At 42.8% G+C, this 13436-nt stretch overlaps 1 protein-coding gene and 2 long non-coding RNA genes across 3 annotated transcripts; all 3 read right to left on the bottom strand.

Annotated features, from left to right (window-relative positions):
* Positions 1–1483: 1483 nt before the first annotated feature.
* Positions 1484–3995, bottom strand: LOC124321013. The gene is made up of 6 exons (XR_006914103.1): positions 3315–3995; positions 3062–3246; positions 2868–2997; positions 2513–2804; positions 2086–2437; positions 1484–2030 (listed from the first exon to the last, which is right to left on the bottom strand). It is a non-coding gene; the product is annotated as an uncharacterized LOC124321013 (long non-coding RNA).
* A 2863-nt stretch (positions 3996–6858) lies between these two features.
* Positions 6859–7492, bottom strand: LOC124321015. The gene is made up of 2 exons (XR_006914105.1): positions 7390–7492; positions 6859–7314 (listed from the first exon to the last, which is right to left on the bottom strand). It is a non-coding gene; the product is annotated as an uncharacterized LOC124321015 (long non-coding RNA).
* Positions 7493–7521: 29 nt separating this feature from the next.
* LOC124339435 (chorion peroxidase-like) lies at positions 7522–11864 on the bottom strand. Its single transcript, XM_046792882.1, has 16 exons — positions 11728–11864; positions 11517–11611; positions 11283–11393; positions 10744–11209; positions 10263–10670; positions 9892–10201; positions 9607–9827; positions 9498–9543; positions 9294–9421; positions 9038–9231; positions 8760–8979; positions 8343–8691; positions 8123–8279; positions 7969–8053; positions 7816–7904; positions 7522–7752 (listed from the first exon to the last, which is right to left on the bottom strand). The coding sequence occupies exons 6-16, from the start codon at positions 10092–10094 to the stop codon at positions 7522–7524; spliced, it is 1923 nt and encodes a 640-aa protein (XP_046648838.1). The 5' UTR covers positions 10095–10201; positions 10263–10670; positions 10744–11209; positions 11283–11393; positions 11517–11611; positions 11728–11864.
* Between the last annotated feature and the right edge of the window lie 1572 nt (positions 11865–13436).

Below are 13436 nucleotides of genomic sequence, written 5' to 3'. Positions count from 1 at the left end.
GTCCCTTTTCATAGCCAAAGACCACCGATGGGGAAACGCCAATCAGAATCTTCTCCACGCGATTTGCCATCTGGAGAGTACGAGTCACACGTTCGCTGAAATTCACGAGTTGATGGACAGAGACAGCGACGACATGGGCAGCAGTGACCTGGATGAAACAAGCGACTTGGATCATGGCGAATTTGAAAACAACAGCGACACGGTGAACGATCTGCTGGACAGCAATGACGACTTGATTGATGACCCTGTCGGTGGGAGCCAATTTGACTTTGACATCATTTGTGCGTCGAAGGATGAAGATTGCTTCAGTGATTACAGTAACGACAGAAACGTGAGCGGATGTCCGTCGTGTGGGGCCGGAAACGACGAAGTGATGTCTGTGGACGAAAGTGACGACGAGGACTTTGAACTGATTCGAGATTATCGCGACGAAGACGACGAAAGCGACGATGATCCAGACGAGGATTTCCAGCTGTCTGTGACCGAGTGGATCCTTCGACTCGGAGCCGATCCTAACGCGGCCGACTCGCACGGAGCGACTCCTCTCCACTTGGTGGCCTTAAATCGTGGCAGCGTTGCTCAAGCTCGGCTGCTGCTGGAATACGGGGCTCATATAGACCAGACGGACAACACAAGTACGACCCCCTTGATGCTCTTCCAGGAATGGCAAAACCTGCTCTCCCAGGAACGGCCAGACCAAATAATCGACCGTGATGAGGATAACGAGCTTAACCTTCATTCGCTCATCAGAGACGCTCTGCCACTGCCTCTGAGCTGCTTGGCTACTCGAGTCTTACGCCAAAGTGGAATTCCATTCGACGATGCAGAGAAGGTTCCACCGACTCTACAAACCTTCATTCGGCGACATTAATAAGATATTTCCGATGGAAGATGAAATTTCGTGTGTTTGGTTCTTTCGTTTCACTTGTGATACTTGTCGTCACTGTTCTGTCAGTTGATTTCAATCAATTTCATTAAAATAAAAAAAATTGTTTCGCCTATTCATTTGTTTGGTTGTTTAAGGGCTTTGTTTGCCAAGTACCAAGTTGATTGTAGGTTGTAGGACCAAGATGTTGAGCTAAAGCAAGCAAGGTTCAAATTCGCTGCTTCTTCGCTAGTGTCACGACGACCTAAGGCTCCTTCATCATTACCGTACATCCAAAATAAGTTCAAAGTTCGCCTAAAAATAAAATAAGAAACTTAGACTGAATCCGAGAAAAAAAAACGATGAAATTGTAAACTTACCTTTACTAGTAAGGCAGACTGTGTGCACACCACCTGCAACTACACCCATTATAAAGTAATAGCCGTAGCCTTTATTCTCTGAATATTTGATCAACAGCAATCATCGTAATCAATTATTATTGTTCGAAATAAACTTTTTACTACGATCCGATTAAATCTTTTAATCAACTTCAAAAGGCTGCTGAGAATAACTACACCCGAGTCCATGCGACTCAGTTCTATAATTTTATTGATTTCTTTTACATGTCACTTAATGAAAACATTTTGTTTCTATAAACCGTCACGCTTTTTTAATAGAAGATACCTTTTAAAAATGTCATTATTTGATTGAATCGCCAATAAGTTAATAATCATCAAGAGCTGGTTCTAAAATTGATAGAATTTCAGTTATAAGACGTCTACTGAGAATTTGATCCGACGCCAAAGCAGATGAAGAAAACAAATTATCTCGAAGAACGAAGCACGCCAATTACAAGATTTACGGTAAGTTATAAGACGAAAATTACATTCAACTAAATATCTTAACAATTATTTCACTAGAGGCACGGTCAAACGAACAGTGGTGCCCAGCAAAGGGGGTTAACCTCGTTCGGAAGTGGAAGTCGAACTGGAACCAACTCCGCTGCTGCAGCAGTCTTGGATGGTGTCAGAAGATGTTTCCATTAAGGCCAGGGTGGAAGTTCCAGGGAGCCGTTGATGGGCACTTTCGGTCTCTTCGATGGCTTTCAGCAAAACCTTTCGCACATCCCTACCAGGTGGGGCTACTTTCATGGCCTCATTTAACCCTGTGAACGAAATTTGTATTGGACGAAACATTTGAGGGTTGATTAGGAGACTTACTTGCGTCAGAGGTGGGTGCGTTCTTCGGAGTTCTTCAATTTTAGCGTCCAACGTACGCTTACGTTTGAGACTCTCATGAAATTCATCTTCGCGCAATTCGTAGTTATCACGGAGCTTGACTTCAAATGGGTCGTCACAAAGCACCATAGAAAATAGTGTAACTGACAGACGAACGTCACGATAAAGTGGCTCTATTTGTCCAGGAAGCCGAGGCTTTTTGTGCAGCGATTTTAGCCACTTGAAGACGCTCACCATCTCCTGTTGGCAGGCTTCGGAAAACTGGTAACGGTAGGGGAAGCAAACGCGCAAATGGGCAATGCTGAGTGACTAGTCCACATTTGTTTGTGGCAGCCTTTATTATGTGATGTAATCAAAGTTAAATAACCGTTTTCACGAAGGAAAAATCACATTTTACGAAAATAGTTACCTCGCAATCGAAACTGATTCTTTCCTGTTTAAGATCAAGATCGTTATCAGCTAGCTTCCAATTTAATCCTTCAGCTTCAATGATGGAATGTCCGTCAAAAAGTAATGCGCAGCGTGGCAAAGACTACGGTATTTATATAAGAAAAATTACTCGGGGAAAATAGAGAGACCAATTTGGCGACTGGTGCCTTAATTTCTTGAGGCGCATCATCTTGCACGCTTTTTGTCTCAAAAGCCTTGACAAGTCTGTCATTAATGGACAATTTTGGGTTGGAAATATTTAGCATTAATTTCTGAAAAAAATTAATTTTAACTATTAAGAATACGCAACACAATAATTATTCAATTACACTTACCGTGATGGCCGGTAAAACTGGGTCAACGTGAATTTCTGTTTGAACTCCAACTGAAAACTCTGCTAAACACGGCTGCCAAGTTTTCGTTCGTGATTCGACAAATTGTGATTGCTGGTTGACCTTTCCATCTCTAGATTGAAATAGTGTTAAATCAGTTACGGTGATTTGGTAGTACCACAAAGAAAATAGCTAACCTTTCAGTAGAAGCTACGGTCTGAAGAATTTGACATGAAAACACATCTATCAGACCTTAGAGTGCAATCTGTGAGCGTGGTAAAATGCTTCCGTCTAAACTCAGATTGTTAACAGAAGCATGGACCAACTTGTTGTTGTTCAACTGGGCTACTATAGTCACATTGCTTTTGGAGACACACATAAACTAACAATTAAAAAAAGAGCGGTTTAAATTTTTAGATAACATGGTTCAAAACTAACATTTCCACCTACCTGAACAAATGATGTCAGAATGGGTAAGATTTTTTCAAGCAGATTGACTCTATTTGTTTCAACTGGGTTTGGAACAGTGGCTTGAAGTGATATATTGCTGTTAACACTGCAATCTCTTGTGAATCGGACATCTTCAATCAACAACCCCAGTAGCCTCTTGGTATCAGCGGTGAAATCTATTGCAACGAAATATTTCGTTGCACTAACTAGCCATTTTGGCTATTGCAACGAAATCTTTCGTTGCACCACGATGATATGATGATCCCATGACCACCTGTCCCCAGAGAATATGGTTTCGAGAAGTTTAAAAGTTTGTTTGTTGTTGTTTGACACTTTAAACTGTTGGTAGCAGACGACATAGCCATCTAGCGGATTAACATTGCCATAGGGGAACGGGTAGGGTAGTCGGATAGGGCGTCAGTTAGTAGTACTAATGTACTAACAACTTGACCCCGAGTTCGATTCCACATCCGGGTACATCCATAAAAAAAAATAAAAACAATTAAAAGAGTCTTTGACCGTAGCGTAATTGCTGCGGTATGGGGTCAGTCTCAAGACGATACCTGTGCGCTTCAGGTGAGATTTGACTGCAGCATGCTCTACTCAGGATTTCAAGGGGAATTCTGGGCTGCAATGGGTCCTTAAGTGTAAATTGCCCAAATGACGGCCTGCGATTGCTCACGCAGACGATCCCACCCCCCACTGACGGGGAAGCGAGTGGCGGATAAAACCGAGCCAAGGCGAATTTGAGCAAATAAAAATGAATAAAATTCGCCGGACGGTGTACAGACTGCACGGGCAAGGGTCGTTGACCTTCTTAAGGATGAACAGTCGCGCGTAGTCCTAGCATTACGTGGTATCCATTGAAAGAAATCGTCTTACCGAGTTTGTTGTCGCAAAGTTTCAACGCTGAACTACCGATATCTGTCGTCGTAGCTAGGTGAACCACTCCGCCAATTAAACTTGCCACCGACCTTCCGCCTTTCAAATAATTCACGAAAATGCCGAGGTTGCCGATGAGGCCGTTGAAGCCGTTGCGCACACCGTACTATGTCCCTGCCCACGCGATCTATGACATTGAAAAGTTTATAACAAGAAATCCGACCAGGCCAGAGAGGATCAGATCATACAAACGGAGAGAAAATAACATCGTCACCGCTGTTGCACCACCATCGCTGTTCATGCGATGCAGCACAACTCCCGTTGTTGACCTGGTGATGCCATCGATCAGTCGAATGCACCTTGTGCCGAAAGGAAAGAAAAAGAAGCCGTTTCTCAAGGACCAAATGATGACTGACATCAAGTCACTGAAAAAAGAACGTATGACACCAACCAAGTCAAAGGTCCAGAAGAAAAAGCTTCCTAGAGTAGTCCTGAAGACCGAGTCGAAGGCGGCAGTAGCGGCTGAAATCGCCAGGGCCATGAAATCGAAAGCACCAACTATCAAGAAAGAGGCGAATTGGAGTCCTACCTCATCAGTCCTTACAACACCTGCAGCCCAGCCTTCGATTAAGTTAACTATACGACTGAAGGCCTCAAAGATCCACTCGTCAACTGAATATGAGATTGTGAAGCAGAAGAGTGAAGATGTAATTTGAAATTGATGCGATATCTGTGTAATACTTTCGGAATAATACAATCAAAATTTTTATTTTAATTATTATTCATTTTTCATTGATCCATTTTGGACTCCATTTAAAGAGGGGACAAAAATATTACAATTCTTAAATTATTTTTCAGATCCAGTAAATTTGATATTCTATTGATGATATTCTTTTCACCAGAATTATGATTTTTCATAAAGTTATTAGTTTAAATTCCAGCATAGGATCATTTGATTTGATTAATCAGTTTTGTCGTGTCCACCAGCTCCCTTAGAGTGACAATTGTTAGGACCTAAGCGCATTTGACACCCCGCTCCCCGAGATTCCGTTTAACTTTATTCATTCAGCAGAGTGGTTGGATTGCAGGAGTACTATAATGTTATCCCATGGGATAACCCGGGATAACCATGAAGAGATAAGATATTTCAGCGATCTAATCCGCTCTTGTCTAGTCAACTTAAAAGTTACCATCCCACCATCCCACCTTTGTAATCGCATTCTTCATTAATTAATGGAATCCACGATTTTATTCTTTTGATGGAAGGAATTTTTGCCGATTTTTTTTTTTTTTCACCGGTTCTATAATAGTTCTGTAATAGCACCGCGTTTCCTTGTTTTATTCTTCCGTAAACGCTGAGACATCTCATTGCGGACTAATGGATAACGTAAAGTCGCGTAAAGTATGCGCGCTATCCATATTTTCCTTCCCCAATATTGATAATATACAATTCCCTTCCTTTCAACTTCGACATCTCTATTCAGCATTCACCTTCATTATTTTTAGCTTTTGGCCCATCACTGCCAATTCAGCTCTGATGTCTGGCATATCTCGACCACGCCAAAAAACGATATTCCCATTTAAGTATTGTGCTGTACGAGTTATTAATAGTCATCCGGATTAGTCTCCGTTCGAACTCGGCGTTAATACCTACCCTCAAATGGGCAATGGATCTTTTTCTTTTATAGAGCGAGGGAGGAAATACTATAGATTTCCATAACCAACCCGAAATAGTAGTATGCAAAGTTTTATGAGGTTGAAGTAAGGAGACACGTATATCAACTATAGCCAATTATGTCGTTAATTATGTTAATTTCATTACTTTGTAGTAACACTTTTTATTGGGCTTACACACTAAATTACATGATTTGGGCGAACCGGTTTGGCGATTTTTTTTAAAATCATGTTCAGCACACAGACTTCAAGTCTTATAATACTTGCATCAGCAGCTGGTTCAGTCCAACATACGGTCATGATTTGAGTCCTTTTGAAGAAATAGCTTAAATCTAGTCTGTTGCAAAAGTCAATTCGGTATCTGAAGCCCACACAAAATTTTAGTGTGAAAGTCTTATGAGATTGATGTGAGGAAGAGTCAGCACGCTTAACAAGTAACTAGTAAGTTCTTTAATTTTTCTTGTTTTTTTTTTTTTTACTTCACATACAGTAGGCACTATCTACTAAACCACATGATTGGGTGAACTGGTTTGGCGATTTTTTCATCATATTCACTCTGAACCATCAGCTGATACCTTTTTAACATCTCATTTCCCCGGAGGATTAAATTCAAAACCCACATGTGCTGGCAAGCAACCGACCAGTAAAATAAATAATAAATACCAAATACGGAGTTAACTACATATGGCATGAAGCCATGAAGTCAGCAAGTGAGCATGTTTCCGGGTTCGCGGTTTGTCTGAAAGAGCCCTTGTTTATAGTTAACGTCCGAGCTCAAAGACCTTGACCTTTCAAAGCAGACAATGTTAACGATTGCGCAATTATTATGTTTTGTTTGACCACAATCATAAATAAATTTCATGTAGCCTTCAGACAGTCTCTAAAAATTAAAAAAACCTCTGGTGTTTCACACACTGTTCACACCAAGCAATTACGACCGACAAAAAACTGTGAGAACTGACTGCAGTATATCCACTGCTAGCTCATGTTTCACTCGACATTTTGTATTTTGCTCTACACTCTGCTAGCAGGTAAGGCGCGATACAAATAATCTACATGCAAGAGGACAGATTTTGGGCAGTCGATTCACAGATAAAGAGTATTTAAATATATTAGAAACAATTAAAATTTCCACGGAAGGAAGCCGCAGATAGCTCCGTTCCAAGGTGAGCGACCATACGACGCTGGAATGTCTTTCAAGAAACAGATGCCCGTCACCGAGTTGTAGGTAAACGCGTTGCACTTGCCGTCATTGATGCAGAGTCGGCCACACTGTTCTCCTGGGATGGTCTTTCGACTCAGATCGTAGCCGAGGAAGTCGCAATTCTGCAGCCATTTGACACCGCCGTCACCGGTGTTGTATTCCGGCCAGCGATCTTCCACCCCGAATGGGCGAACGTTAAGACGAGGGATAGAGCCGGAATCGCAATTCAAAATCGGGTTTCTGATGTAAATCAAACGGGGAATAATTAGTCAATGCGTCATCGTAATTTTTAAATTAATTTGTCGATTTACTTACACGTGAGATGGTGTTTTAAAGATTAGAGGCTGGCTGGATTTCACGTTGCTGTTGTCACAGACGAGACGGGCAAAACTGGCGCGTCGGATTTCAGTCAGTTGATAACATTTGTTCAAAAATTAATCGGTCAAATCAGAATTTAAAAGTTTTCATTGTTTTCATACCTTTGGTGAAGCTGCTGGGCTGTCCAGCGAGATCGTAGAAGAAGCGGTCGCCCCGTTTCAGTTTCAGAAACTGATCGGCTATGATGCACTGAAAAGTGGGTCCCACCAAGGCACCTGGAGCCAATCGCTCTGACATGGCCCCGATGAACAGGTCGATGTCGTCAACCGTATCGTACAATTTCGCAAATTTATCCAAAATCTGTTAAGTATATCATCTCATAACCTTTTGTTAACGTGAATTTAGCGTGAGCTGTAAACGTACCGCAGGGGAAATCAAATTGAGAAGGTCGCTGAATTGGCCGGCAGGTGGCAAACCACATTGGGTCCGATAGGCGTTATAGCCGGGAATACCTATATCACAAAGTGTTATTACATTAGCTTAATGGAAAGACGTATAGTAAATAGGAAGAAATACCATGATCACGACCGCGTTGGAGGTTAAGTGAAACCAAATCCAAGCCAAAACCCTTGCCTTGCTCTTCAAACAAATGATTTGTCACCTGTGACATAAACAATAACACCATCAGCATATTAAAATAAAGATATGAAATTGTAATAATCAAATTTACCTCCTGGGTGAAATAGTTTTCCGCATTTTGACTGGGCTGACTGGCCAATCCAATGAGAAACTTGTCGAAATTGCCCGGCGTGTATATTTCCTGCATTTTGAAAAAGTGTTGACGTAACAGGATTTCTCGATCCTTGGTCCCCCGCTGATTAGTCAAACTGCACAAACGTTCGATTCATCAGACCCATAATTGAATAATTAAGGAAAAATGATATACGTACTGATGTTTCCCTTGGATGAGGGTGTGGCCGAACCGGAAAGCGGCTGCAGCAAATTCGTTCAAAACGGACGGATTGAGGTTCTTGTCGTAATCTTGACTGGAACCTTGTTGCAGTGGCAGCAGACCGAGTTCCTGCATTTTCACTCGACCGATAATGACGGGCAGCCATTCGTTGAATGTGATGTGCTGCATTTGGGCGGCCAGAATTCGTCTGGCCTCCTGGTAGAGACGCCCCTCGTCCCATCCGGGATTCAAACGGGCCAGTTCAGCCGCCAGTCGGTTGTGTTCACGCAAGAAAATCGTATGGGTCACAGCTAAATTGGGGTGCTCGTTCACTCGAGATGTATCACCTATTAGACCCCCAACAAAGTTTAAAATTTTTTCTCCGACACGTACATTTTGTCTAAATGTTATTGACCTGTTTTGAAGCACTTGACATCGGTGGGTGGATCGATTCCGGACACTGTTTTGGACAAGGTACACGACACCTTAGACTCCTCGTCGGCTGGGAGTAAATCTAATTCATTCCTGGGAGTGACTTTCATGCCGCCTTTTTTAAACGTTCGTAATTCCCGCGCTGTTTTGTCGTCGGAACCGTAGACGTTCGAGTTGTCCAGAAAGTGCGTCAATTGGTTCATCTATATCCAAGATTGAGGTGATAATTAATTGCCAAATGAATAAGTGTAATCAACTCACCTGTTCGGAAGCGCCGAAGGTGCAATCTGACCTGCGAATCGGTGCCGAACGGACCAATGGCATACAACGTTGGCCAAACTTCGAGAAAAAAGAATCGTTCTCCGGAATCTCAATCGGAAAACACTCGGGATGGACAAGCTTTTTCTCAATAAATTTCCCATCCGGCATACAGCACGGAATAGTGCTTCCATTGGCTTTTAAAAAAGGTTTAGAATAAGTAAATTTACTTCCTCGCTTTGAAACTTGCTAGTAGTACCCATTTTGAATTCGGGAGTTCTCGTGAAATCGTGATCGATGAACTGCCCGTACTGCATGACCCAGGTCGTGTCACTTTGGCTGGGAGAGTCAATATCGACGGCGACGGTTGTTGACACCAATCGAGCGCTACAATTCACACGAATCAAATATTTCTCAGTCAGCCAATTTCTTAGCGAATCATATCTTGTAAATCTTTGATTACCTGGGAAGTTCGCCGCCATTTTTAGCTCGTCTGGGAGTCCGTACACCTATCGAATTTGATTCATTTCAATATAAATATAATTCGAGCATGACAAAATATTTGGGTATACCGTCAGCGTAAGCAGAAGGAAGAGCCCGTTGGAATTGTGTGAGCGATTTTCCCCAGGAAGGTCGCTGGATGTTGTTGCACGATCCATCCAGCGTTCTGTAAGGGGAACGGATTGTTTTTTTATCACAAACAGGATCGGCGGTGCACATTCCCGACAAAATCGTGTCCTTTAAGTTGAATTGTTTCATGGTCCTCTGAACATCTTCCGGCTTAATGTTAAATCTTTTCGGCACATAAATTGTTGATTAAAATGAATATCATAACGAAGGATAGAAAAAAAAATTACCTTTTAACAATCTCAGTGACGGTGTAAGATTCCATCATTGCGTCACGACTCATTTTCTCTGACTCCGCTGTGCTGGTGAAGACCAGTGCGTGTGTAGCACGAGACGAGCCGGGCAAAACGAAAAAATTTTTCACGAAAAGTTGAGTCTCTATCGTGTCGGTGACCTTCATCTGCAGTTTACCGGCCTCAGCCGCCGAGTTCATAGAGTTGTTAATGCTGTTGTACTGCTGCTGTTGCTTAGGCGAATTAAATACGAGATTATATTGCTTGGCTTTCTTCTCGTTTTCTTGCAGAGGAGGTGCTCCGTAACCTTTCAAAATGAAATTAAAAATTGTAAAAATTCAAGTTATAAAATGTCATAATTTAAATACTGTTTGCAGGAAGATCTGGACAGCAAGCTCCCGGACCGCCATCGGCTAAGGCGCAGCCCGCGCTGGGAGTGGTTAAAACGAGATCGTACCAGACAGCGCAGTCTTTGACCGGCCGGCATTTCGACTCTAATCCGCCAACTGCCGGACAAGAATCGAAATCCCTGAAAGGTAGGTAACCACACACGCCACCGTTGATGGGTGTACGAGGAGTATTCAACGAGGTTTTTTTAAGGTAACAGGTCCCATCGCTGTGGCGGAAGTGGTTGCATTCAGGATTGGCAACGCACAGGCCGCCGCATTGCTCTCCGGTAGCCTAGATTCGCCCGATGTCGTTGCCGAAGAAATCGCAGTTGAGAAGCCACTTGACACCACCCTCTCCGGAATTCCAAACGTCCCGAGGCGGTGATTCTGGTACATGATGGTAAATTATACTGTAACGATTGATCATTAACATTAAAATATATAGGAAACGAAAAATTACCGAATTTAAACGGAAGATAGCCGCACACGCCACCTTTGGCGGGGGTACGACGACTTGTTAGCGGTAATGTCTTCAAGTAACAGTAGCCATCGTCGGTGTAACGAAAATGGGTGCATTTGGGGTGGGCAACACAGAGGCCTCCGCAATTTTCGCCGGAACTCGGCAACAGCTCCAAATCGTGCCCGTAATAATCGCAATTGAATTGCCATTTGACGTTGCCGTCGCCGGTGTTCCAATTCTCTTCGATGGCGTTTCTTGCTGCTTGACAGCCAATAGCGTCTCCAATCCTCAGATTATCGCAAGCTTGGCCGCCAATCAAGGACGGATTGATTTTGTACAGAGCATCTAGATCGATTCCGCAAGAGATGGCGATCTCCCAGCAGGTATCCCATCTTTTAATCGGAAGACAATTTCTGCCGGCGTCGAAACTCATGAGGAAAAGACATACGACACTAGTGATGGGCAGCTGTAATTAGTGAATAAAATTTTCGACCGTATGATTACGTAAATAGAACAGAAAATTTTAAAGAAACTTTTACTGTGATTTTCATGGCGCAGAGCTTGTTGGCCATCCGCTGGAGAACAAATAGTTTACCCCTTAACAGCAGGAGAGATAATTAATGGACAGCGAAAAGATTAAGACCAGATAGCTTTAAAAGATTTAAAAGTGACAATTAATCATACAACAGTCTTACCGCTTCTAATGTCTAAAGAAGTATCTGCAGTTATTTCCAACAAATTTAAAGTAGTTAAGAATTGCATGCAATGAATACCTGCTAGTTGGATGGAAAAATATAAATAATCCCAGCTATACGAAAGATAAATTGGAAGCAGTCTTCAACTACTGTGGGAAATGACCTTGATTCTTCTACCAATTTTGCCAAAACTATGTTAGTAATTGTACTAAATAATAAGAAAATAGAGGCTTACCGTATTGTTGGAAGAAGAAAACAATTTTTTAATGCTAAAATGCTAAAATTTTACGAAATTTCAATTAAGATTCTTGAGCTCTGATCGACGACGTCTGCCCAGTAAAACAACGAGAAACTCTCGATTTGCAGTCCTGCAGAGTGCAGACGACCTTCCGAAATCCGATTCCGAACTGCGAAATGCGAATGTCGTTAATAAGCGGTGTTGTCCTATTACCAAATACCAGACTGTAGAAAGCAGGCATGATGTGTGAATGTGTGCGATTAAACACACAAATTTGTTTCTACTTTCTTAAAATCAACACAAAATTGTAATCGCTTTCTGTTTGAGTAAATTGGAAATGCACTGACATAATGTCGTAATTGTTGCACAATTCACCCCAAGCGGGCATATTACGCACTATAACGATCGGCGCGAATTAACTGAACGAATGTTGAATCGAAACGATAATCAAATAAAATTTTATTACTCTGCCTTAAAAAAAACAACTGATTAATGTTTGAATAATTAAAACGGAATCACTGCAACAAAATTCAAGTTAATTGGTTGACACAATTTCGAGATATAGTCGTAATTGTAGGAGGAAGTCGACTTGCAAACAAAGATTTGCCCTTCTTTTTCATACATAAGGGATCGCCACCGCATATGATCCCATTGTACACCATCTGTAAGGTACGCCTTCTAGATAAAGTTACTGTGATTAAAACCAGCAAGCAAAATGGAATCTCGAGCGAATGTTGAAATGGTTTGGAGAAAGGTTTGGAAAAGATTCTGGTTCGACGATAGATATGGAGTGGTCAAGAAATGGAGAAGAGTGATGAAACAAGTTCCGAAAAATTATTCGCCACCATCCTCGTACCCGCACCCCGCGACGAATCCTCAGCTGATAACTTACGCGGACTGCGAGGCATTTTTCGAATCTGTAACCAGAGGCTCCAGGGAGGATTTGATTAAAACTCTCAACATCCACGGACCGAAAGTGACTACCGAATTGTCAAAATCGTACAACGAACATGGGCAGACCCCTCTTCTAGTGGCCATCCGCCGAGGAAACTTGGACATGGTCAAATTCTTGGTCGGCAAACTGGGCGTTCCCATCGAGCAAATTGGACGAATGGTGTGGAATGGTGTCGAATACCTGGACGTTCCAGCACTGTACGCGGCTGTCGTTTGCGGAGAATTGGACATTGCCGCCTATCTTCTTTCCATGGAAGTGGAATCGGATCAGCAAACCGCCCAAATGATCGAATCCATCGTCTCAAGTCCCAACGGCCGACAGGAAAAGATCAACATTCTGGAACTGATGGGTGCAGTCAATTTTTACTTTTACGAAACGCATCCAGCCCCGCAAAACGGCCACATGTACTGGAGGGCAGCCACGCATCTTCGCCAGTCGACGGTCGATGGTGAACCGGACCTAATACCTAAAACGACTCTTCCATCGGACGCTTATGGCACGGCTTTCAACTTGACTTCCGAGTTTACCACATTAGAACAACTGGAGCAGCTGTCTAGACTCGAGCTCTTCACCCAAGCAGTTTTGGTCAGCCAGCGAGTCCTGGACATGGTCCGTCCTGGTGTCCATATCTTCAATCTCACCTTCTTGTCCCAATGGGCTTCGATGTGTTCCTTCCGCCAAGGGCAGAGCGGCCGCGCCATCCACATACTGACGCTCGTTCTGCAGCAATCAAAATCACTTGAGTGGAAGGGATTAAAGACGAGTCGAATCATCAACTGGGCCCTGGACATCATGTTGTCGAGCA

This window comes from Daphnia pulicaria, chromosome 1, assembly GCF_021234035.1.
Source record: "Daphnia pulicaria isolate SC F1-1A chromosome 1, SC_F0-13Bv2, whole genome shotgun sequence".
Lineage (NCBI taxonomy): Eukaryota > Metazoa > Arthropoda > Branchiopoda > Diplostraca > Daphniidae > Daphnia > Daphnia pulicaria.
The sequence above is the reverse complement of the archived record's forward strand: the minus strand, read 5'-3'. Positions and strand labels throughout refer to the sequence as shown.